The sequence below is a fragment of the Ictidomys tridecemlineatus genome, chromosome 6 (genome assembly GCF_052094955.1).
Source record: "Ictidomys tridecemlineatus isolate mIctTri1 chromosome 6, mIctTri1.hap1, whole genome shotgun sequence".
Classification (NCBI taxonomy): Eukaryota; Metazoa; Chordata; class Mammalia; order Rodentia; family Sciuridae; genus Ictidomys; species Ictidomys tridecemlineatus.
Genome location: NC_135482.1, coordinates 65,170,773 through 65,198,495, shown reverse-complemented (window position 1 = coordinate 65,198,495; position 27,723 = coordinate 65,170,773). Strand labels below are relative to the sequence as shown.

General features: G+C 35.3%; 1 protein-coding gene and 1 pseudogene across 2 annotated transcripts in view; one reads left to right on the top strand and one right to left on the bottom strand.

Moving 5' to 3' along the window:
• Window positions 1-27,723, top strand: part of Spats2 (spermatogenesis associated serine rich 2) — a 124,445-nt gene that overhangs the window by 78,222 nt on the left and 18,500 nt on the right. For both annotated transcript variants that reach the window (XM_005324916.5, XM_078014737.1), the window contains exons 3-7: window positions 12,422-12,501; window positions 17,475-17,583; window positions 20,067-20,116; window positions 22,863-23,118; window positions 24,464-24,643. In XM_005324916.5, the coding sequence (XP_005324973.1) occupies window positions 12,422-12,501; window positions 17,475-17,583; window positions 20,067-20,116; window positions 22,863-23,118; window positions 24,464-24,643 (675 nt within the window). The remainder of the gene's footprint in view (window positions 1-12,421; window positions 12,502-17,474; window positions 17,584-20,066; window positions 20,117-22,862; window positions 23,119-24,463; window positions 24,644-27,723) is intronic.
• On the bottom strand, window positions 18,377-22,867 carry LOC144364842 (NADH dehydrogenase [ubiquinone] 1 beta subcomplex subunit 3 pseudogene; annotated as a pseudogene).

Here is a 27,723-nt window from a genome sequence, read left to right as displayed (position 1 = left end):
CTTTAAAAAAAAAAAAACAAAAAAACTTAACTTTAGTAGATTGCTTTGACCTTTTAAAAACTAGAGTCTTTACTTCATGTCTGTGTTTTGCCAGAGCTTTGAAAAACTATCATTGCTTTTTGTAATTGGTATCTGCTATAAAATGAATTTACATTTTAAATTATATAATAGGCATTAGTGCTTAACCAGTTTTGGTTGAACTTAGCCTAGATTTATATTTAGTTAGAAACAACATGAAGTTTATCTGTTGTTAGGACTTTCTCTGAAACAAATTTATACATATAGTTGATTTGCAGAACATGAACTAAAAAAGTACAAAGTACAAAAGTTTATGTCAGGGGCTGGGATTGTGGCTCAGCGGTAGAGTGCTCGCCTAGCATGGGCGGGACCTGGGTTCGATCCTCAGAACCACATAAAAATAAAGGCATTGTGTTAAAAAAAAAAAAAAGTTTATGTCAGTTAAAATTTTTATTGCTTCGTGTTTTATTGGTTCAAATAATTTATAATGATTCTATAATTATATAGTAGTGTATGCTAGTTTTTCTCTGGTAGCATCTTATTTACAGCCTCATCTTGTAATTATTTTTGTTTTTACTCAACCACAGACCGTGTTTCTATCTTATCCTTTTGTCAGTAATACTTGTAAATTCTTAATTTCATGAAATATTTAGTGGAGTTATCCTTGAATGGCCTAAGTCAGTTTCATTTACAACTGTTTATTGCTGCAAGCCTTTCAGCTAACACCCAGATCTGTAGTTCTTGGTGTCTGGTCCTGCACTAATTCTTTCTGTAAAATGGAATAGTGCATATGGAAATGAAAAATGTTTAGAAACTCTTTTAGCCAGGAATGGTGGCACACTCCTATAATCTTAGCAACTCGGGAGGCTGAGGCAGGAGGATTGCAAGTTCAAAGCCAGCTTCAGCAAAATTGAAGCACTAAGCAACTCAGTGAGATAATATTTCTAAATAAAATATAAAATAGGGCTGGGGATGTGGCTCAATGGTTGAGTAGTGCTCCCAAGTTCAATCCCCAGTACCAAAGAGGAAAAAAAAGGACTAGGAATGTAGCTCAGTGGTAAGTACCCTTGGGTTCAGCCTCTAGGACCTCAAGAGGAAAAAGAAAAGGTTGTAGAATTTGCCCATATACAGTTTTATTATTTTTAAAAACATTTTTTAGTTGTAGTTGGACACAATACCTTTATTTTTTATTTATTTATTTTTATGTGGTGCTGAGGATTGAACACAGGGCTTCTCACGTGCTAGGCAAGTATTCTACCACTGAGCCACAACCCCAGCCCCTACCCTACAGTTGTACTATTTTTAGTAAATTTTTGTGGTTGTGTAGCCTTCAAAGCAATATATATATATATATATATATATATATATTTTTTTTTTTTTTTTTTGAGTGCTAGGGATCAAACCCAGGGCCTTGTACTCTGCCACTGAGCTATATCCCCAGCCCTACTATAATTCTATTTTCAAACACTTTCTTCATACCTCCTAAGTTTTCTCTTAACCTGTTTGTGACTAATTTCTGTGCCCTATTCCAACTCCAGGTAAACACTGATCTTCTTTTTGTCTCTTTAGTTTTGTCTTTTCTAAAAATTTCACATACTCAGATTAATACAATATAGTTTTAAAATACTTTTTTAGTTGTAGATGGACGCAGCACCTCCATCTATCTATCTATCATCTATCAATCTATCTATCTATCTATGTAGTGCTGAGATTGAACCCAGTGCCTCATGCTTGGGTTTTTTTTAATATTTATTTTTTAGTTGTAGGTAGACATAGTATCTTTATTTCATTTTTATGTGGTGCTGAGAATCAAACACAGTGCCTCACATGTACTAGGCAAGCATTCTGCCACTGAGCCACAACCTCAGCCCCCACAATATAATTTTTATGTCTGGCTTCTTTCATTTAGTGTAATGTTTTCAAGGTTTGTGCTTTCTCCCAGTGGTTTAAATTGAAGGAAGTTTCTGACATTATCTCAAGACAAGATTAATTTATTTAGTGATTGATTGACTGGGGATTAAACTCAGGGTCACTCTACTATTGAGCTACTACATTACCAGCCTCCTTTCAGGTTTTGAGAAAAGGTCTTGCTAAATTGCAAGTCTTGCTAAACTTCTGATCTTCCTGTCTGCTGGGATGACACTATGCCCCACTGGGGAAAAATTTTGAAATAAGATATAAAAACTACTAACCATAAAGGAGAGGAAAAGAATTAATGTCAGACCTGGGCATGATGGTTTATGACTGTAATTCCAGCAACTCAGGAAGCTGAGACAGGAGGATTGCAAGTTTGGGGCCAGCCTAGGCAATTAGCAAGACCCTTACTTTTCAAAATAAAGGACAGGGGAGTTGGGTGTATGGCTTAGGGAGAAGTGGCCTTTGGATTCCAGTACCACAAAAAAATAAAAAAATAATTAAAAAATAATGTCAGTACCTTATTACCATTGAAATTTAAAACTATTCATCAAAAGGCACAATTAAAGAGCGAAAAAGCAGTTACAGAATGGTAGACAAAACTTGTGTCGTATTACAGAACAACTACAAATCAATGAGAAGAAAAGTTCCCCATTATTTATTTATTTTTGAGAGAGAGAGAGAGAGAGAGAGAGAATGAATATCTTTTTTGTAGATGGACACAACACAATGCCTTTGTTTTTCTGTAGTGCTGAGAATTGAACCCGGGTCCTGCCCTTGCTAGGGGAGCGCTCTCCCGCTGAGCTACAATCCCAGCCCCGACAAAAGTAGGTTTTGTCAGGAAACAATATCCAGATGTCTAATAACATATATAAAGGTGCTTATTCTCATTTAGAAATGACTGAAATCGAAACTATAATGTGATACTATTACTCTCAAAGAGTATTGAATAAAATTTAAAAGATTAACAATACTAAGCTTATGTGGAACAACAAACTCTGGAACACTGCTAGTGAGCATCTACACTGGTGTGACTTCTTTGAAAAACTGTTTAACATTGTGCAGTAAATTTGAAGGATACGCACATAATAGTTCTGTTCTTATAGTCAACAGAAACTTATTTCCAGGTATACCAGAACACTTTTACAACAATATTCGAAACAACATTGTTTGTTTTAGCCAAAAACTGGAAGCAACCCAACTGTCTATCACTAGCAGAATAGATAAATAATGGCATAATCATACAATGAAATATTATTCAGCGATGAAGGTGAACAAGCCACATTAACCTGTAAGAATCAACAAATAACAGTGTTGAGAAAATAAGCCACATACTAAAAATGAAATGAATATAAAATTATTTTATAAATAAAGGTAAAACTAAGTTGTAGCATTTAGAGATATGTTCTTAAGTGGTGTCAAATATAAAGAAAGAAAGTGAAAGTCTGGAAATGGTTACCTTTGGCATATAGGAGGAGGTGATGATTGAGAAGGGGCAAGATTTCAGGGGTGCTAGCAGTGTTTTAGTTCTTGACCTGATTAGAAGATTAGATTACTTGAATGTTTGTTAAATGATAAATTGCCAGTTGTAATACTTTGTGTATATGCACTGTATTTACTTATTTATTTGACAGTACTGAGGATCAAACCCAGGGCCTCATGCATGTTAGGCAAGCACTGTACCACCCAGCCCCCAGCCTTTTAAAAATTTTATTTTGAGCCAAGTCTGACTGAATTACCCATGCTATCCTTGAATTTGTGATTCTCCTGCTTCAACTTTTTGAGTAACTAGGATTATAGGTGTGCCACTGCACTCAGACTATATTTTATATTAGTGAACATTTCATTGGGGCAGAATGGGTTTAAACAAGTGTCTCTCCTTTTTTTAAAAAAAATTTTTAGTTGTAGGTGACACAATGCCTTTATTTTTATTTATTTATTTTTATGTGTTGCCAAAGATCAAACCCAGTGCCTCACATGTGCAAGGCGAGTGCTGTACCACTGAGCCACAACCCCAGCCCCTAAACAAGTGTCTCTTCTTAAATAGTGTCTCTTACCTTCACAAATTAAAGCTGTCATAAGTGTGACAACTATTTGGATACAAAAATATTTAAAACTGAGATTATTGATCCATAAATCAGTTTAAGAGATAAAAAGCTCACAGATTTAATTCTCATTTGCACAAAGGTTAATGATTAAAGAGTGACAGATTTTTTTCAGTGCTGTTTGTAGTTTTCTGAGAAAGGTTATTTTGTTGGAGGATTGACCTATTCATTTCTGTACTTCGAAGCAAGGGATATAGAGTGGGTAGAGGGAAGGAAATATTCAACATTTTGTAGAATACTAGTTCCTAAAGGCTTCAATATTTTGATTTACTGGATTAGCATGTGTGAGACCCTGGGTTCTATCTGTAGTACTGAAGAACTGAATTTCTTTCCTGGTATAGTTGGTAGAATTCTCAGGAATCTAAAAGACAGTGAGAAGTAGGAAAGAAATATTTATTAAAAACTGTGCATTTAACTTTGTTATTGGAGAACTAATTCCAGACTAATGAGAGATGACATTGAAACAGAAGAGATTGGGCACTCAATCAATATCATTGCCTGCTGGCTATGCTCTAGAGGGTATTGCTAAGATAGTTTGTAGAAGGTGGACTGACTTTTTTTACCCAATCACCAGTCTTGGGGGAATTGATAATATTATCATTGGAGCAAGCAAACCTTTTAAACAATGAGGCCCTCAAGATTTCTTGGAATTAAAAAAAAAAAAAGCTTATTCTGTGTACCAGTCAGAAACTTGGGAAAACCAAGTGGAAAAAATAAGGATTTAATTGCTTCTCTCTCCTTAATAAAAACCCTGACCTTTTTCCATCAAGTAGTACCTGAAAAAATCAGAACTCATTCTAGAAGTTTGAGACTTCCCCAGAGTAATTGTTTTGTCTTACAATGACAGAAACAGTATTATTCAAAATCTGATTGATTAAGCAAAGGAGCAAAGAAAAAATTTAAACAGGAAGGTAAAAAGTTGCCTTTTTTCAATGAATACATACTTAGATTGGTAATTTAAGAGTGGAGAACATGTGAACCACAGTTGTCATCTGAGATGGGTAGGAAAATCAGTTGATGAGACAAATCTAATGCTTACAGCCCACTGCGAGGTTGTGTGTGTTTGGTAGTTGGCAGCAAAGATAAAGGTTTTTAAGTTGCTTTGGAAGAATTAAATATATGAAAGTGTTAGCATTTTGGAAGGCTACAATAACACACAGTAGTAATTAGAATAGTACTAGTGGTAATAATAGTAGTTGTCGTTTGAGCAGATTTAGAAGTCTTACAGAATGGAAATTTGACATAGTTGTTCTAATTTCCCATCTTTCATGTGCTTCACTTTCAAGCCTGCTTCCACATTATTTATATGTTCCCTTTGTCCTAAATATCTTATTCTTACCAAAACAGTAAGAATTATACCTGTGAAATTAAAGTTGGTGACATCTTTAGTTTTGAAGTACTGAATACACTGTAGGCATTAGCCAGTGGCTACTGTGACAGTAACTTTATTTTCCTTGCATTCATATTTATATAGAATAACCCATATTTCCCATTAGAGCCCATGAAGAAATAATTCCGTGTGTGTGTGTGTGTGTGTGTGTGTGTTTAACTGAGGATTGAACCCAGGGGTATATCCCCAACCCCTTTTATTTTATTTTTAGATAGGATCTTTTAAGTTGCTTAGGACCTCACTAAACTGCTGAGGCTGGCTTTGAACTTGTGATTCTTCTACCTCAGTTTCTTGAAACTTTGGGATTACAGTTATTTGCCACTGCACCCAACACTTCTTGTAATTTTTATTAAATGACTTACTGTAGAATTTTCTCCAGGTTGGAATAAGAAAAAGCAATTCCAGATTGGTCACTTTCTTTCATGGTCAAGTATTGGACAATAGGGGCTGGGGATGTGGCTCAAGTGGTAGCGCGCTCGCCTGGCATGCGCGCGGCCTGGGTTCAATCCTCAGTACCACTTACAAACAAAGATGTTGTGACTGCCGAAAACTAAAAAAATAAATATTAAAAAAATCTCTCTCTCAAGAAAAAAATATTAAAGAAAAGTATTGGACAACATCTTCAGTTTGTTTAATTGTTCATGAGATACCACTTCTGCAAAAGTTGACACAAGGGTCTGCTCTTTGTTACTTTTTACTTTTTTTTTTTTTTTTTAGTTGTCAGTGGATCTTTTTATTTATTTATATGTGGTACTGAGAATCAAACCCTGTGCTTCACACGTGCTAGGCAACTGCTCTACCACTGAGCTATGACCCAGCCCTACTTTTTAATTTTTAAAAGGAAGTTAATAACAGAAAATATGATCAGTGATAATCACACTTGTCACGTTGCTTGAACTTCTAGGCTTCTTCATCTCTGGGTTTTACCTGCATTTAATTGGATCTTACCTTTTCTGGCCTTTATTTGGTTATGGTTAAATATGAATAATATTGTTACCCAACTTGCTTTGTGTCTATAAGTAAAATCAATGAGTTACTGCGAGAATCTGAAATCTTTAGAAGAAAGATGGTATGCCAAGGTACTGTTGAAATAACGGCAAGTTGAATCAATTTATGTGATGAATAACAACACTAGTGTACAACACAAAACTTGGACTTCCTTCTTGAATCTGCATTATGACTTACTGTGTGACTTTGGACAAGAATAGTACCACAACTGATTTTCTCATCAACAGAAAATTAAAGGGGGAGTATTCTCAGAGGGATTATAATCCCACCTTTCTCCTCACTTCAGAGGGAATGGTTTGCTATTATCTACATTAATGAAAAAAAGATAAGTGATCTATGGAACTGGGGCTATAGCTCAGTGGCAGAGTGCTTGCCTCTCACGTGTGAGGCACTGGGTTCGATCCTCATCACCATATAAAAGTAAATAAAGGCATGCTGTCCATTTACAGCTTCCCTCCGCCTCCCAAAGATAAGCAATCTAACACATAGGCATTTAGTTGTCAAATCAAAGGTACAAATTTACTAGCCTTATGAGAATCCTAAGACTCCATGCCTGGGTTGAATCCCCTCAATACTTATGTCTGCTATAAGCAGGCCTTTCCATGAAATCTGCTAATGAATAATCATACTGAATTTACTTATGTACTTTGGAGAGTCTTATAGTGTGTTTGTAATATTAGCTCTGCTAAACTTTTCAAGGTAGGACCCAAGATGGTCAACAAGGTGGTCAAGCTTTTAATCTCCACTCTAAAATAGTGTTATTGTGGGAATCAATCATATATATTTAGTACTATACAATTTGATAAACTAATACATAATTGCTATCATATTGAGATGGTTAATATATTTTTTTAAGGCTCTCTTGCACTAGACTGCTCCTAATGAGCAGGAACCATAGATGTTTTGTCCACTATTGTATCCTCAGTGCCTAGCACTGTATATGAGTATATGAATTTCTCTTCTTTCAGTTCTTTAGTCTGTACCTGAAAGTAGAATTGCTAGATCATACAGCAGTCTTTGTTTTAATCATTTAAGGAACCACCATATAGATTTCTATTTGTTTTGTTTTGTTTCGTGGTGCTGGGGATTGAACCCCAGGCCTTGCCCTTGCACATGCTAGGCAGGTACAGTACTGCAGAGCCACATCCCCACGCTTGCCATATGGCTTTCTATAGAGGCTAAGCTATTTTGCATTCCTATCAGCAATGTACCAAGGTTCCAGTTTTCTCCCATATACTTGCTAGTAATTGTTGAGTTTTGTTATTGATAAACAGACATCTTAGATATGAATATAATCATAACTTTGGACCAAATTAATTATAAAAATCCAATATTATCCTCAGATTAAATTATAAGTTATCATAATTAGACTATGTTTCAGAGCTTGTCAAGATAGCTATTCAAGGGCAGGGGTTGTGGCTCAGTGGTAGCGCACTTGCCTAGCATGCGTAAGGCACCGGGTTCGATTCTCAACACTACATACAAATAAATAAAATAAAGGTCCATCAACAACTAGAAAAAATTTTTAAAAAGATACCTATTCAAAGTTGGTTTAGCTGGGCTGGGTATGTAGCTCATTGGTAGAGTGTTTGCTTTGCATGTGCAAGCCTTGGATTTGAAGCCAGCACTGCAAGCAAGATAAAAATAAACCCAAAGTTTATTTAATATATGAGATAATCAGGCTCATATATTTCTGTGTCATTCTGTCTTGAAACAACCTTTATCTGATTTTTTTTTCTTTTTTTGGTAGTGTGGATTGCACCCAGTGGTATTTTACCACTGAGCTACATCTACAGCCCTGTTTATTCATTTTATTTAAAGACAGGGTTTCATTTATTGCTTAGGGTCTCACCAAGTTGCTGAGGATGGTTTTGAATTTGTGATTCTTTTAGGACCCTGCTAAAATAGCTGCTTTATGCATTTTTAATTATCCTAATTAGTATTCCCAATAAACTCTAGTATTAGGCTAATCTATTTTGGATAATAACAGTGCAGAACTACCTTTTTTTTCCCCTTGGACTTTGTGTTATCTAGGGTGCTGTTAAAGAAACAAAGTATTACATAATATTTAAGAGGCTAGTAAAAATAATAGTTTATTTAAACATAGACTCCTTTGCTTTAAGTTTCCCTTCCTTTCTCTAAAAGAGATTAGTGATTTGATTCTCTAATAAATAGATTATTGATGATCTTTGTTTAATCTCACACTGCTCATTGATCCATCTTTAGGGGAGGGACGAGTACATTTTAACATTCAAATTATAGTCATTTGCCCTATCTATAGTGATTCTAAAAATGTTTGAGATCTTACTTTGGCTATATAAGATCTTTCTATACTGTATCAATTCAATTGATAAAGATTAGTGGCAGTTAATTATTATGTAGTCATAAGCCTAGAAGACTCAGGCTTAAATACTGAGTTTGTATTAAATAAAACCAATTTTTTTTTCATTTGAGTGACAATCTCAAAATTGCCAGTATTAACAGAGGTTAGAGCTGAATTAGTTGAAGGCTCAGTGGTAATTGGCTAGCATAGTTTCTCTTGAAGTGAATAAGCTCAATTCATGTCCTTTATTCTACTTCTGGTTTAACAATGTTGTTAATCACAAGACTCCTAAAGCCCAAGAAGTAAGATCAAGAATCAATAAATTGGATGGTATCAAACTAAAAAGCTTCTTCACAGCAAAGAAATCAATTAAGAACTTGAATAGAGAGCTACAGAAGGAGAAAATCTTTGCCATATGCACCTCAGTTAGAGCATTAATCTCTAGGTTATGTAAAGAACTCAAAAATCTTAACACCAAAATTTAAAAAAGTCACAGAAGAAGAAATACGATTGGTCAACAAACATGAAAAAGTGTTCAACATCTCTGGCAATAAGAGAAATGCAGGGGCTGGGTTTGTGGCTCAGTGGTGGAACATGCTTGCCTAGCATGTGTGAGGCACTGGGTTCAATCCCCAGCACTACATAAAAATAAACAAATAAATAAAGGTATTGTGTCCATCTACAACTAAAAACTATTTTTTAAAAAAGAAATGCAAATTAAAACAACACTGAGATTTCATCTCACTCTAGTCAGAATAGCAATTATCAAGAATACAAGTAACAGTAAATATTGGTGAGGATGTGGGGAAACCGGTACACCCGTATGTTGCTAGATACTGCAAATTGATGCAAACACTCTGGAAAGCAGTATGGAGATTCTTCACGAAACTTGGAATGGAACCACCATTTGACCCTGTTATCCCATTCCTTGGTATATACCCAGAGGACTTAAAATCAGCATACTGTAGTGATGCAGTTACATCAATGTTTATAGCAGCTCAATTCACAACAGCTAAGCTATGGAACCAACTAGGTGAATGGTAAAGAAAATGTAGCATATATACACAATGGAATGTTACTCACCCAAAAGGAAGAATGAAATTATGGCATTTGCCAGTAAATGGATGGAATTGAAGACTATGCTAAGTGAAATAAGCCAATCCCCCAAAAAACAAAGGTTCAACATTCTCCCTGATATGCTGATACTATCACACAATAAGGGTTGGAGGGAAGAATAATAGAAGTTCATTGGTTTAGACAAAAGGGATTGAAGGGAAGGGAGTGGGAAGAGGTATAAGAAAGACAGTAGAATGAATGAGATGTAACTTTCCTATGTTCATAATATGAATATATGACCAGTGAAACGCCACATCATGTACAAGCACAAGAATGGAACCCCAGTTAGAATAAGTTATACTCCATATATGTATGTTATGTCAAAATACACTCTACTGTCATGTATATCTAAAAATAACAAAAAATTAGGTCAAATAAAAGATTATTGTTAATCTAACTTATAAATTATTGATCTTGGGCTGGGGATGTGGCTCAAGCGGTAGCGCGCTCGCCTGGCATTCGTGCGGCCCGGGTTCGATCCTCAGCATCACATACAAAGATGTTGTGTCTGCTGAAAACTAAAAAATAAATATAAAAAATTCTCTCTCTCTCTCTCTCTCTCTCTCTCTCTCTCTGCTCTCTCTTTAAAGAAATGTCAATATGTATTTTTAAAAATAAATAAATAAATTATTGATCTTCATAGCAACTAGGAATTATTTGGAAACAGGATAAAGATTAAACTATATATAAAAAACCTTTAATTAATACATCTATAATAATAGCAAAAGAATTTGGAGAGTATACTAGCTTATTTCTGTGTTTTTCATATTCCTTTTCTCAGAACTTCTACTTGTTTTGTTGAAATTTTAACTCCCAAGCTACTCTCAAGAACTGTTCAGGGATCAGTATTATTATTTTTAATATATATATTTTTTAGTTGTTGATGGACTTTATTGTCTTTATTTATTTATTTTTTTAAAGAGAGAGAGAGAGAGTGTGTGTGTGTGTGTGAGAGAGAGAGAGAGAGAGAGAAAGAATTTTTTAATATTTTTTAGTTTTCGGTGAACACAACATCTTTGTTTTTGTATGTGGTGCTGAGGATCGAACCCGGGCCGCACGCATGCCAGGCAAGCGCGCTACTGCTTGAGCCACATCCCCAGCCCTTTTGTCTTTATTTTTATGTGGTGCTGAGGATCGAACCAGTGCCTCACACATGCTAGGTGAGCATGCTACCACTGAGCCACCAGGGATCAGTATTATTTATATCATCTGTGAATAAAATTCTCAGGCCACAGGCCAGATTGTTGAATTACAGACTACATTTTAGCATAAGATTCCTAGATGATAAGTATGCACGTTAGAATTTGAAAAGCACTTTAACCATTTTCTGGGATTGCATCTTGTTGGATTGCAAAAAAATTGTTAGCCTGTACATTGGTGCATACCTATAATCCAGCTACTCTGGAGGCTCAGGCAGGACCACAAATTTGAGGCTAATGTGGGTGATTTAGCAAGATCCCATCTCAAAGTAAAAAAGATCTGGGTTGTAGCTAAGTGGTAGGGCACTAACTTAGTATGTGTGAGCCCCTGGGTTTGATCCCCAGTACTAGGGTTGGGAGGCACCAGAAATCAAAATTATAGAGTGTTAAAACAGGTCATTTACTGATCATATAGTCACAGGTGAAAACTGATTAAATTTGCAGATATTCTTTTTTATAAATACTGAGAAGTTAAAATCTAGATTTAAAAAAAAAATTAATCACCATGTGTTCCCCTAATGTAAACACACCGAGATTTTTTTGTGTTTTGTTTATTTACATTGCTTCTTGGGTAGTTTTAGTTTATTCAGTGTAAACTTGGATACATTGCTGGTAATGTAAACCTGGGTGCATTGTTTTATCAAGAATGTATCCCATGGAGTTCACTAGTCCCAGAATATAAAGTGCATGACGAAGTCTAGAAGAAAGAAATTACTCTCATGTGTATTAATGTTATAGAAGCTTCCATCTCACTCATATTTTCAGATTCTTTAGTATTAAATGTTACCATGGGAGCTATTTATTTGCATCATTTTTAGAGAGCATTTTGAATTAAGGGAGAATAAATAAAGATACCATGGATTACAGGAAAAAGTCTAATACAGCCTGATGGATTTGGTGTTTTCCACAATATGTACATTTTCTATTAAAATCAAATTTTATAAGTTTAACTCAAAATGTTAGTTATGAGTTATCTATATAATAGGATTTGCCAAATAGCAACTGAGTTGTTATTGTTTTACAGGCAAAAAGCAGCCAGTCTTGGCTCTTATGTCTTAGAGATGAAATATATGTTTCCAGGGAGTGGTACTGGGGATTGAACCTAGTCTAGTGGTGCTCCACTACTGAATTACATTGCCAAACCTTTTTGAAAATTTTATTTTGAGACAGGGTCACACTAAGTTGCCCAGGCTGGCCCTGAATTTGAAATCCTCTTGCTTCAGCCTCCCAAGTTGCTATAATAGGCATGGCCTATAATAATATATAATTATATATAATTCAGGTACCTACCTGAAATACAGTATATTTTAATCATGTGTAATATGTTTGTCCCTTCTTCTTCTTTCAGATTCATCAGGATTCATTTTTGATTTACAGTCTAACACTGTTCTGGCCCAGGGAGGTACTTTTGAAAACATGAAAGAGAAGGTAAGACTAGTTATCATGGATAACAAAGTTAAACATTATAGGAAAATTTAGGTACTTATACAACCAGTGGCTATCACAACTTATTATGAAAGTGAAATTTTAGCAACAAAGGAGAATGCCATTATATATCAGAGGGTGACATAATGGTTCTGAGGAATTAGAGCCTATGAAATGCAAACACAGTTTTCTTGCATATCTTTGTATATATTCATTCTAAATTCTCTTGAAGACATTTGTTACTAATTAGTGTTTTGATAAATATTATTTATATGACTAAGTCCAGGAGACTACAGAACAAGAACAGCAGTAAATTTTCTAAGTAGTATTCCTTTGGAAGAAAATATGTGTTTTTCATAATAAAGCCCCAAATGAGCTATATTTAAGAAAATATGAAACAAAAAGTTTTATGTGTTGTCTTTTTTAAAAAATATATGTTGTTGATTATAGAGTGATAGACATACAATGATTCCCTATTATAAATATATTCACATTTTATTTATTTATTTATTTTTTTAAAAGAAATTTTATTTATTTTTTAGGAGTAGATGGACACAGCACAATGCCTTTATTTTTATGTGGTGCTGAGGATCAAACCTGGGTCCCGCCCGTGCTAGGCGAGCGCTCTACCACTGAGCCACAATCCCAGCCCATACATTCACATTTTAAATTACCAGTGTCTATAAGTTTCACCTACTGTTCATTTTTTAGGGATAAATGCTTAGTTCTTATTTATCTTAAAGTAAATATATTAGCCCACTTTGAATTATGGACTATATACTTTCACACTTGTGTGGTTTTTAAATTTTAACATTGTTAAATTAAGTCTGAAACAAAAAGATCATGGTAACAATGGAGCAGGGAGGAAAAAGTACTAAGACTTCTGTTGTAGTACAGATTCTGCTTATTAATGGGACAAGTTACTTTATTTCCTTAAGGCTTGGTCTTCATCTATAAAAGTCTTCCTTTATATGTGTGTGTGTGTGTTGGAGGAGTACCAGGGATTGACTTCAGGGGCACTCAACCACTGAGCCACATCCCCAGTCCTATTTTGTATTTTATTTAGATACAGGGACTCACTAAGTTACTTAGTGCCTCTCTCTTTCTGAGGCTGGCTTTGAACTCAAGATCCTCCTGCCTTGCCTCCTGAGCCACAGGGATTACAGGTGTGTGCCACCATGCCCAGCTAAAGGTGTTCCTTTTTGAGCAGTGTAACTGACTAGAGAACCTGAAGACATTTCTGTCATAAGATACCTAGAAATACTGAATTTAAAAAAATACATATATTATTTAAAATGACCACTGCAGGTTTGGCTACAAATCCATTGTGCTATCCATTACATCACAGTTACAGGTGTTATTTTAAATGTGTAACTGAACATAAGAAGTAAGGGATAGGGCTGGGGTTGTGGCTCAGCGGTAGAACACACGCCTAGCAAGTGTGAGACCCTCAGTTTGATCCTCAGCACCACATAAAAATAAATAAAATAAAGGTACTGTATCCAACTACAACTAAAAAAATAAACATTAAAAAGTATTTAAAAAAAAGAAGTAAGGGATAGATGCCAAAAATATATAGGGGACTGAAAACAGAGTGGCAAGTCTAAACTGGGTACTTGTACTTATACTGCCAGTCTAAGTAACAAATGGTATTTACCATAGAGGACCATAGCGCCCAGGATTTGTCCTGGTAAAGGATCAGAACAAGTTTTATGTAAGATTAGGACTTAAAAATATTTTACCTTTACAAAAAGTGAACTAAAGAATCTCCCACTGACATTCAAATACAGTATTTTTACAGTACATGTGTAGAGTGGTAAAAACAATGGCAGGCTGGGGGTATAGCTCAGTGGTATAGTGTTTCGACTAGCATTTTCAAGGCCTTGGATTTGATCCCCAGCACCACCAAAAAAAAAAAAAAAAGTTACAAATTTTAAGTGTTATTCAATGGTTTTAACATTAATAGTAATCTTTTGTGTTGTTAACAATGATATTGTGAATATTATATGATAAAACAGATTGGTAAATACTTATATTTTTAGGATTTAAAATTTTAGCATAAGAGAAAAGAGATCCAAGTTGAAAATCAGATGAAAAGCTGAGGGCAGTGGGACATGCCTGTAATCCCCACTACTTGGGAGGCTCAGGCAAGGGGGACTAAAAGTCCAAGGCCAACCTGGGCAGCATAGCAAGATTGACCCAGTCCAAGAAAAAGCAGAAAGAAAGAAAATCAAGCTAGATACAGTGGTGTAGGCCTATAATCTCAGTGACTGGGAAGGCTGATGTAGAAGGATCACAACTAAGAGACCCTAAGGAATTTAGCAAGACCCTGTCTCAAAATAAAAAGTGGTGGGAAAATAATTCAGTGGTGAAGTGCCCCTGAATTTAATCCCCAGTATCGAAAAAGAAAATAAGAAAAGAAAAGCCCTCTCTCTCTCTCTCTCTCTCTCACACACACACACACACACACACACACACACACACACACACACATACACACACACACACACACACAAACACAGACACACACACGGAATTGAATCCAGAGCTGTATACTGATACATACTAATACCATGGAGCTACAGTCCCAGCCCTTTTTACTTTTTGAGACAGGGTCTTGCTAAATTGCCAAGGCTGACTTAGAACTTGGTATCTTCCTTCCTCAGCCTCTGGAGTCACTGGAATTACAGGCATATACCACTGTGCCTGTGAGAAAAGACCTTTTAATAGTACATTTTAATTGAGAATGTCAGTATGTACTCATGGTTTAATAAAAAGTCTCTTAGTTATATCCCCTAAAAGACCTGGAAACAACGACTCCCAGTAAAAATAAACACATCTAGCTCCAGTTGGATTCTAATGACCATTTTCCATCAGAAGGAATTAGATCTTCTTTGAGAAATAACCATTTATACATTATGCAGTAAGATAAGAAATTAAAGTTATAAGAATTAGAAGAAGAAAAATGTTATTTATAGGCTATACAGTTAACATAGAGAAATCCAGGAAAGCAACAAATTAATGGGACTAATAAAAGTTCATCGGGCTGGGGATGTGGCTTAAGGGGTATCGTGCTTGCCTGGCATGCGTGCGGTCCGGGTTCAATCCTCAGCACCACATACAAACAAAGATGGTGTGTCCGCCGAAAACTAAAAAAAAAATAAATATTAAAAAATTCTCTCTCTCTCTCACACTCTTTTAAAAAAAAAGAAAAGAAAAAAAAATCCTAGCTGGGTTATTTAAAAAAAAAAAGTTCATCAAGGTTACTAAATAAAAATATATAAAAATGAAAACAATATGTAGTTTAATGTAAAAAAATATGAAATACCTTAGGAATAAATCTGACAAAGTTGGCATATCTATTTGTTATCAAATGAAGTTGTAAATGCCAACTATTCAGGATTCTACTAGTGGTTATTTAATTTTTTTCTTTATTACAGTGTACTAAATATTGTTTTAGCCATTAAGGATTCAGCTGCAAATAAATATAGGAACGTACAATATAGCATTCTTCCCAGTAGCCAGACATTAAAAATAATGTGTCCATTGACTGAATGAATGAATGAATGAATTGTGTATACATTGGATGTACCATTTAGCAATAAAATAAGAAATTGATTTTTTTTTGAACTAGGGATTAAACCCTGGGGCACCAAATTCAGGGTAGAAATCTGAGGAGAGAAGGGAAAAAGATTTCTTAGGTCATGGGGCTTCAATTGCATTTGTTTTATTTTATTAAACTTGGTGTCACCTCATGGTTTTTCATTATGTTTTGTATGCCTGACATAGTTTATAATAATTCATATTATTTCTATAAATTACCTTTGTTATTATACACATAAGTGATACAAAGTTTTGAACAATGCCACAAAGAAATTTTAATTGTTATGGTTTTGCTTTATTAAACTTTCTACCTTTCCCTACAGTATGCTAAAAATGATGAAACATGCTAAATAATATCTGACACCTAAATTAAACCACCTTTTCTTTTTGGTGGGTGTGTACTGGAATTGAACCCAGGTATACTTAACCACTTAGCCACATCCCCAGCCCTTTATTTATATTTCATTTAGAGACAGGGCCTCACTAAGTTGCTAAGACTGAACTTTCAATCCTCCTGCCTAAGCCTCCTGAGTCACTGGAATTACAGGCATGCACCACCACACCTGGCTCTACCTTTTCTTAAGTACATATCTTTTATTTTTAGAAATGTTCTGGGTTAGAAATGTAGCTCAGTGGTAGAACACTTGCCTAGCATCCTAGCATGCATGAGGCTCTGGGTCTGATCTTCCCCACTTTTTTGATGCATTATAATTGTACATAAATGGTGGAGGGAGGTCTTAGGTTTGCTCACCAGTACTACCAAAATATAGTTCTGCTTTGAAGGGAGGGACAGGTACTGGGGATTGGATCGAGGGGTAGTTTACCACTCAAGTACATCCCCAGCCATTTTTATTTTTTAAAAAATATTTTTATTAGTTATTGATGGACCTTTGTTTGTTTGTTTATTTATTTATGGTGCTGAGAATTGAACCCAGTACCTCACACATGCTAGGCAAGCACTCTACCATTGAGCCACAACCCCAGCCCCCCCCCTTTTTTTAGCTCCAAATTATTATTTTTTCTTTTTTTTCTAGCCCCTTATTTTTTATTTTGAGATAAAGTCTCTGTATGTTGCCCAGGCTGACCTTGAACTTGTGATCTTCCTGCCTTGACTTCCTCAATTGATGGAATTATAGGCATGTGCCACTGCTCCCAGCAGTGTTATACCTTTCTAAGTTTTGATATTAATTTTTCATGTGCTATTGTCATCATGTATTTATTATTCACAGTGAGATGGTTGCATGTATTTCCACTGACACTAAAGAGTGATAAAATTGTTAAAAACAAAATGTCACTGTTATTCTCTGTAATATGTATCAGTTTCATAGTGACCTACTCATGTCAGAATTAAATGACCCTGTCTTCTTTTCTAGATAAATGCAGTGCGTGCAATAGTTCCCAATAAGAGCAACAATGAAATCATCCTAGTTTTGCAGCACTTTGATAATTGTGTGGACAAAACCGTACAAGCATTCATGGAAGGTAATTCTAGCCCAATTTTTTTTCTTATTAGTTTGTATTTGTTCAGTAGAAGTTGCTTCAGACTTTTGGAACACAGCAATTTACTGTTTCATAGATGCTATAGCAGACCCCATGATAACATAACATACCATCACATTTTATTAATGTAAGATGCCTTTTTTATCCCTAGAAATAATTTATACATAAGCTACAGGATATCTGGAATAAAAGATAAAATAAGAAAACTCCATTATTCTATACAGATATTCTCCACTTTGAGAAACCACATCACTGGTTTCTAAAAACAGTCTCACATCATGGTAATTACTATAAGGAACTTGATTAAAGTTAGGTGAAATTAGAATTTAAGATATTTAGGTGGGGATGTGGCTCAGTGGTAGAGTGCTTGCCTAGCATACATGAGGCTCTGGGTTCTGGCTTCTGTCCTCAGTACTGCAAAGGAAAAAAAGAAACAAAGAATTTAAGAGGCTCTTCCTAACAATGGAGTAATTCAGTGGCCCAGCAACATATGGCAAATTCCAGGACTTGGCATTCTTGGAAGCTCTGTTATCATTTAGTTTGGCACAAGTAACTCAATTGGGTGGGTTGAATATCCTTATCTAACAGAAGAATGAATGGCAAGTGTGGTGGAGCCTTCAGATTCAGAGTTGAGGAGTGTTTCACAAACTTCTTTCCACTTAATTCATTTGAGAAGAACTTTACTTGAACCTATTTCATCCTTGTATATCAGGTTAGGTTTATTAGAAATTTTAATAATAAACTTATTATTATTTTCCTGAATTTACAAGTGTATAAATAAATAGGTCCATACACTGAAAGGTTTTTCTTTTCTTTTCATGCTAAATGTTAATGTTAGCATTTGGATCTTGTGTGGTGTGCAAGTCTCTTTCAAACAAAGTAGCCAAGGTAGTGTGTAACCTGAGAGGAGGGGATGGCACACTTGGGCTAAAACCAATTCATCTTTGTATACAGACTGAGGTATAGATAAAAGATTCTTATTTTTTTTCTTACTTTATTAAACCTTACTAGTGTTCTTTAAGGGACAAATACATAGACAAGTACAATACAATGAAGAAATCTTATTTTTATAAGAGAATTAAGAAGTCACTAAGGTATTTCCATATGCTATCTTCAATAATGCTTCTATGTTCATTCTGAGACTCCAGATAATATTTAGCCCCTTTGGCTACCATAAAAGCAGCAAATTCCCATATGAATCCTTTTACTTTGCACCAACAAAGGAAAGGGTGTGCAAAGCCACCCATGTATCACCAAACTTCTTTGCAGCCCCATGGATCCCTGAGCCCTTTTACAGCCAGCTTTTCCAGTTTCTAATGGTGTCCCTTCTATCTTCCATTGTTTTATAAACTGGAAGTTCCAGTTTTCCATGACCATGTTCATGTTCATATTCAGGGGCCATGTCTGTCTGTCTTTTTAATTTTATTTTATTAATTTTTTATGTATGACTGCAGAATACATACAATTCATATTATACATATAGAGCACAGTTTTTCATGTCTGCATACAAAGTATATTCACACCAATTCATGTCTTTATACATGTACTTTAGATAATGGTATCCATCACATTCCACCATCATTTCTAACCCCATGCTCCCTCCCTTCTGCTCCCATGCCTCTACCAACTGAGCTATATCCCCAGCCCAGCCATGTCTTTCTTTAGATGATTCTTTTCAAATGCTGTATTAATGGTTTTGAATACACATGATCACACATAACTTTTTCTGACAGCAGTTTGACTTCTCATAACACTCAGTAGTCAACCATGAAAAAAGATTCTTCATCAGAAGAATGTTGGTACACACTTTTTTTTTTTTTTTTCAAGAGAGAGTGAGAGAGGAGAGGGAGAGAGGGGGAGAGAGAGAGAGAGAGAGATTTTTAATGTTTTATTGTTTAGTTCTCGGCGGACACAACATCTTTGTTGGTATGTGGTGCCGAGAATCGAACCCGGGCCGCACGCATGCCAGGCGAGCGCGCTACCGCTTGAGCCACATCCCCAGCCCCTGTTGGTACACACTTGAAATCCCAGATACTTGGGAGCCTGTGGCAGGAGAATTGAAAGTTCAAGGCCAACCTTGGCAATTTAGTGAAACCCCGTCTCAAAATAAAATAAATAAAAAGCCGGATATGGAGTGCTTGCCTAGCATGTGGGAGGCCCTGAGTTCAATCCCCAGTACTGAGGAGAGGAACAAAAGCATCTTCAAAATGGCCAGGCTGCATTAGTCTCTTCTTGGAAGAACTCACTGGGGAAATTTAATTACATGTAAAAGGATATCCAAGTAGGCAGGTATTCCAAAAGGGAAGCATGACATGATCTCATATTATATTACTTTAGAGATTTAGTCCTTAACTCTTATTATTAGGCATTTTGGAAAGTCTCCAGTAATTATAAAATACAGGGACATTAATTCTTGATTAACTGTGTATATAGAGAGAAAAATCTGTAATTGGTTTCTTTTACAGGTAGTGCCAGTGAAGTACTCAAAGAATGGACAGTAACAGGCAAGAAAAAGGTAAAAATTAATTAAATTTTAAGAGCATGATATTAATGTTTATATTATTTTTAAAAATTTAATCTCTGCAAATATTTGAAAGAAAAGGTTTACATAAATATCTTCAGTTTAGCTGGTTGAAAAAAACCTTTGATATTGAGATACAACTGTGTCTCACAGAGTACCCCAGTCCCCTCCCTGTAATTGAAGGTAAGAAACAGTGCTTTTGCCATAGTGCACTTGCCAAGAGGATACTAGTCAGGGAGTAAAGCAGGAGAGCATATTGAGGAAGCAGAACTCCTCCAGAGAAAGTGTTCTGGTTTTCAACTGTACATATCATAGATCAGCTAAAATAGTTAAGAGTTTTAGGTCAGACAACAGTATTATAATCCCTAATATTAATGAACTAACTTAAAGTCTAGAGAGGACTCTTACTACCATAGCTGTTGGGTACTTTTCAAAGGGGTCTGATGTTGCAATTTAGAGAATTAGAAGGCACTTGGGATATGGAGTCATTCAGCACTGGATTTTTGTCCTGTTCCATTCTATCCTGGCTTTGTGATCTAGGAATATTGTAATCTTTGAGTGCCTTAGTTTGCTCATCTCTAAAGTAGAGAAAGCAATACTAACACACACAAGTATTTAATATAATATCTAACCTAGTAGTTCTTGATCCCTTCTCCTTATCCATTTAAAATCAAAGTGCTTCTCCAAGGAATACCAGCTGTTCTGAAAATCTTTCCCATAACTCTGTACCTTCAATCTAGTGCCTTTAAGAAATGCTTAAGAGGTGGGGTTGTGGCTCAGCGGTAGAGCACTCGCCTAGCACTTGCGAGGCGCTGGGTTCGATCCTCAGCACCACATAACAATAAATAAAAAATAAAGGCACTGTGTCCAACTACAACTAAAAAATATTAAAAAAAGAAATGCTTGAAGTATGGATTTTAATCTCTATGAAATCTGTTTAGGGTGTTCTTTTCTTATATTAGGTTAATGCTGGAGTTTTGAAATGCTACCGTGATGACTCTAAATCACTTCATTAGGAGTTCTATCAGGTCTTGACCAAATCAGGCTGGTCTCAGTGATCCTTAAGAATTTTTCCAGAGGTACCTAATATTATTACAGACTGTCCTGAAGCTTTTCATGCCTATAGCTTTGCATATTTGTTTAATTTCTTCCCATTGCTTTCACCCAACCTAGAATAGTTATGAGTATTCTGGAAAACACTAGTATCTTAATTTACTGGCCCAGGGTTATAAATTTTTAGTGATATTAGACATGTAAGTAACTAGAAAGGTACACATGCATATTTCTTAAAATCCAGAAAAAGAAAAATAGCTTTAGTTTGGCAATTTCAAATGCCCAAATTCAGTCCAGTTAACTATTAGGATTAGTCCAATAGGATGTGACTCTAAGTAGTTACTGGTTATATAGTTATTTTTTACATGGAACAGTAATATGAAAACTTAGCTAGTTTACATGGGGGAATAAGAGCAAGATGAGAGCTATGCAGAGAAGAAAATTGTATCTTGAGTTCAGATGTGCTCCTGCCAGAGAGGACCACCAAAAAAACTTGGGGGGAAATTGATTCAGTTATATCCATCTAGCCTTAGGAATCTTAAGTTTTGTCAGCAGAGCTGTGGTTTGACAAAACAAAAGTAAAGGACTTATTTGTTTTAATTTTACTGTTTTCATAGGTAATATAGTCAACTAAAAATTCAAATGTACAAAAGTTAATGTACATAACTAACTTTATCACATCCCTTTCTCCAGCCATTTGGTTTTCTACCCCAGAGGCAAACAGTATTATCAATTTCTTATGTATCTTCCAGTATATTTTTATGCATATAAACAAATATGAACATGTATTCTCCTCTTTGACTGTTCCTTTTTCTCATGTAATATATCTTGGAGTTTATTCCATGTCTCAATAATGAACTTTTTTGTTGTTTTTGTGGATATATAGTCATCCTGCTATTTGGATGTATCGTAATTTATTTAACTAGTTCCTTTTAGACCAACATTTGGGTTGTTTCCAGTCCTTTAACAAGGTAATAATTAACTATTAATTTAATAGCTATCATTAATAGTTCTGCAGTAAATAACCTGGTGTGTCTATGTAATTTTGTACATGTTAATCTCACCTATAAATTCCTAGAGGTAGAATTGCTGGCCAAAAGATATGTACATTTGTGAGTTGGACAAGTATTGCTGCTCCCAGTAATAATATATAAAAGTGATTGCTTCTCTATACATTCAACCCTACAGTGTTATCATATTTTTTGACCTTTGCTAATCTAACAGATAAAAAATTATTTTGCAATATATAGTTTTAGTTTATCTTATTAGACTAAGGCTATGCTTCATTTAGTATGTTTATAGCTTATGCCATTTTTTTTCTATTGGGTTATTATTTTGTTTTTGCTTTTTGTTAGAGCTCTGTATTTATTTAACTCTTTGAGTATAAGTCATACATGTTTTTTCCACACTTTGTAATTTATCTTTTTATTTTGCTTAAGGTGGGTTTTGCCATAAAGAAATGTTTTGTTTGAGTTTATCCAAAATATAGGATTTTTCATAGGAAAAAATTATTTCATGTGGTGATTCAACATACACAAAAATTTGTTCAATTTCTGGAAGAACATAGGAAAAATTGGTAACATTGGTTGCCTTTAGGTAGCTAGAGTTTCTTACCTTTTTGGATTGTACTGGTGGTGGTGGGGCTCTGCCTTTTCTTTTCTGTTTTTCAAATCTTCAATAACCTTAGAACAAAAAGAAGAAAAGCAAACCAAAACCTACAGCAGAAGCAAGTAACAGTATCCCAGATTCCAGTAAATCGGTTTCCATTCAAGAGGAGCAGTCTGTGCCTTCCTCAGGAAAAGGTGGCATTAATGGTTACCATGTCAATGGTGCCATCAATGATGCAGAGTCTGTGGACTCACTCAGTGAAGGTTTGGAGACACTTTCAGTAGATGCCAGAGAACTGGAAGAGTCTGGCTCGCCAGATACGCTGGATAGAACAGGTGAGTTTATTAACGTTTTTTTGAAAAGTTGCATTCAGTTAAAAAATATAAGAATCTCCTGGTTGAGAAAGCAATCATTAAATCTGATAGGTCTTTTGCTTTTTAGTTTTTGTTATCTTTTGTGTGGAGGTTTTTTGTTATTATCAAAGGCCTAGAAACATAAAATTTTGTTACCTTTCTCATATTTTAACTCTGTTCTGAATCAATCTTATAAAATTTTCTAATAGCAAAGTAGTTGAAATGTTTTGTTTGAGTTTATCCAAAATATAGGATTTTTCATAGAGATAGCAGAAGGTGACTTTAAAATCTTTTTAAAAATTGTAGACTTTAAGGAAAATGAGGATGAGATGATGATGATGGTAATATTATTCTAAGACACAACACAGTAAGGAATATATAATATTAATGATCATCCTAGCTTTCATGAAAACTAGACTTGATTTTTATAGGCTCACATTTATTTTTTAGTAAAGATTAGTGATAGATGGTAAATGCACTTATCTTGTACATTTTTTTGTTAACCATTTTGTTGAGAGCTGGAAAGATACTGGGAATCTTTCTCTTTAAAAATTACTTATTTGTTAATCCAATTCCCCCTGCCTTGCTGCTTCTAGCTTTATAATGTAATGTCAGTATAAGAATTACACTGTACTAGACAGGTGCAGTGGCACAGACTTATAATCACAATGACTTGGGAAACTCAGACAAGAGGATCACAAAATTTGAGGGTCAGCTTCAGCAACAACTCTGTCTCAAAATAAAAAAACAAAAAAGAATTATGCTGTGCTTTTAAATGTTCTTTTATTGATTAACACACACACCTAGAGAAAAAATATTGTACCTACATTGACCTGAAACAAACCAAAGATAGCCAATGACTTCCATTTTTATTTTCTGAGCTAGTTTTCTTCTCATTTCTTATTTCCACCCTTTCTCTATTTTCTAAAGCTTTTAAATTCTTTCCCTGAAACAATGTAAAACTTTTTCCCCCGCTATAGTGCAACTTTCAGAAGCTAGCAGAAGTTGGAGATACTATCTCTCCATTTGCTAGTGCCAAAACTACAAGGAAGCTAGGACACCGCAAGGCACACACTCCCTGTCTAAATGGGTTGGCTATAGTTTTTTTTTTTTTTTTTTTCATGTAGGATATCTCTTAGGACTAAGCCAGAAGCTACTGATAGCCACACTTGACTGATAATTTTCTTTGTTCTATTTTGTCAGTTAATTTGTTCATATATTTTGAAAGAGGTATGGTTTTGCCTAAAACATTTTTTACCTGTTTTCTTTGTGTATTTAAGACTGGTTGATTGATCTACCCGTACATTGTGCTCTCTTTCTTGGATAGGATCTGTACTGGAGAATGGTGTCTCTGACTTTGAACCCAGGTCTTCAGCTGTACACCCTATTCAGAATGCCCAACATTCCAAGAATGCTACCAAATCTCTCTCAAGATCCACCACAGGACCTCAGTTTTCCAGTCTGGGAATGGAGGACGTTCCACTCTCCTCCACCAATAAAAAGCTTGGTAAATCAAATGTTCACTTGTGAGAAGTGAAACATCTGTTTTTGGCTAAAGAGAGCAAATTACCTTTGTTCCCATAGGTAAAGTTTCAGAAGTGCATCAATCTTAACTATTTGGGAGGCTGAGGCAGGAGGATCAGAAGTTTGAGGCCAGCCTGAGCAATTTAGGGAGACCTGTTTTAAAATAAAATTTTGAAAAAGGATTGGGGATGCTACACAGCTCAGTAGAAGAGCACTTGCCTAGGATGTGCAAGATCATAGGTTCGATTCTCAGTATTGAAAAAAAAAAGGTAGCGAGTTGGACATCCGGTAATACTTTTTCTATTTTTCAGGCTTTAATTACCCAACTCTTCCTACCTCCACATACATAGTGTCTGAAAGTAGTTCAGATACTGTATATGGTTGTTCAAATAACAGAATCCTTTTTGTGAATTACAGCCAAACTCTACTGCCAGAATGACTTAGCTAACATTAGCCTGTTTCCTTTCTTTGCTTTACTGCAGTGTTTTTGTGTACTTTTTTTTTCATTTTATCTCCTAGTTGACTCAACAAGTAAAAAAAAATCTCTTCTATCTCTGACATGACATTTCAAAGAAATACTTTCACAACTTCATGCTCTTACTGATACCTGACAGACTCTGGCTTTTAACAAGATTATTATGTCTGAAGTACTTTGCATGAATTAGTTGGTCATAGCTCTTTGCTTTAATAATAATAATAATAATTTAAATAAACAATCACCATTTGACCCAGCTATCCCTTTCCTTGGTCTATACCCAAAGGACTTAAAACAGCATACTACAGGGACACAGCCACATCAATGTTAGTAGCAGCACGATTCACAATAGCTAAACTGTGGAACAAATCTAGGTGCCCTTCAATAGATGAATGGATTAAAAATGTGGCATATATACACAATGGAATATTACTTAGAAAAAAAAGAGAATAAAATCATGGCATTTGCAGGTAAATGGATAGACTTAGAGAAGATAATGCTAAGTGTAGTTAGCCAATCCCCAAAAACCAAATGCCGAATGTTTTCTTTGATATAAGAAGGCTGATTCATACTGGGATAGGGAGAGGGAGCATGGGAGGAATAGACGAACTCTAGATAGGGCAGAGGGTGGAAGGGTAAGGGAGGGGGCATTGGGTTATTAATGATGGTGGAATGTGGTGATCATTATTATTCAAAGTACAGGTATGAAGACATGAATTGATGTGAATATACTGTGTATACAACCAGAGAAATGAAAAATTGTGCTCTATGTGTGTAATAAGAATTGTAATGCATTCCACTGTCATATATAAATTTAAAAAATCTTAAAAACTTAAAAAATAATTAAGCAAACAGCCAGTAATTTTTAAAGAAGTGAGATAATAGCCCCTCTGAGCAGGGTAGTCCATTCCAGTGAACATATGAAACAAATATAAAGGACACTTGTAACTTGTAGCTCCTGTTGAGTCATTTTTTTCACGTGAGCTAAATTTTACTTAGTAATACTTTCCTTTTTCATCTTTGTAGTACCCCTCAACTTTCTGCAGAACAAGAAGTCTGAGAATATCCAGTTAAGCAAAAATAAAAAGGAGGTTTATAGGCATAGGGCTAAAAACTTTTAGGTAGATTCTAAAAGAAATCAAGTTGACTGGGCATAGTAGTGAATGCCTGTAATCCCAGTGATTTATGAAGCTGAGGAAGAGGATCTCAAATTCAAAAGGCCAGCCTCAGCAACTTAGCAAGGCCCTTAACCAACTTAGCCAGACCCTGTCTTAAAAAATAGTAAGGGCTAGGGATGTGACTCAGTGGTTAAGTGCTCTGGGTTCATTCCTTTGTTCTAAAAAAAAAAAAATCCATACAATATAGATATGTACATACATAAAAAATAAAAGAAATAAAGATGAAATGGGGAAGAGTTTAAATCTAGAAATTTAAATTGAGCAAGATAGTGGGAGCCCTAGTCCCATCTACTCAGGAAGCTGAGGCAGGAGGATCCCTTGAACCTAGGCATTTAGGGCCAGCCTAAGCAACACAAGACTCTAAAAACTAATTTAGAAGTTACAAATGTGTGTCTTGTCACAATTATAATCTTCTTAGACCCATGATTCTTTTAATGAGCTATATGAATAACTTTGACATCAGCAGATAGAAAGGTTAATAGGATTCTTGGAAACTATCTAAAATATATTAGGTAAATAAATACATTTTTATCTTTTTCTACAAAGTTGGGCTTGCCCACTATGTTAGTCAGATTTTTGTCACTGTGACAAAATACCAGAGAAAATCAACTTAGAGGAGGAAAGATTTATTTTTGCTCATGGTTTCATTCCATAATCAGCCAGATCCATTGCTAAGGGCCTTTGGTGAGGCAGAGCATCATGGCAGAAAGAGTGTGGTAGAGCAAAAATGCTATCTCATGGTGACCCAGAAACAGGGGCTTGGGGATAAGAGATAGTCCCAAGGGTCCCCCAAAGTGACTAAGTAGGTTCCACCTCCTAAGTTTTCACATCATTCCAGTAGTCCATTCAGCTATGACTCTATCAATGGATTGATGCATGAATTCGATTAGAACCCAGATGGTATAATCACTTCCCCAAAGGCCCCACCTCTGAGCATTGCTGTTGAGCATAGTTTAGGACCAAATTTTCAATTCAAGAGCCTTCAGGGGACATTCCAGATCTAATCCATAACACCCACATGTAATGCTTCAAATTATACTATAGAAAGAGAACTTTTTAAATTTTGTAATTTTCATATGGTAAATTTTTCTATTAATCCTGTCATTTGAGAAGTTTTGAAAATTTGGTACTTATTTAATAGGTTGCTTTTTTTTTTCTTTTCTCCCTAAGTTTTGTTTTGTTTTTTGAGTAGTTCTAGTTTGCTATTAATACAGTCCTGACTGTTTTTCATGCCAGAAGTTGTTTTGTTTTTGTTTATGTTTTTGGTCTACAGAAGTTCACTTGAGGTCTTATAAAATTAAATCTTCTAGTCTGGTGCTGTGGTATACTCTTGTAATCCCAACTACTTGGGAGGCTGAGGTAGGAGAATTGCAAGTTCAAGGTCAACTTTGGCAACTTGTGAAACCCTGC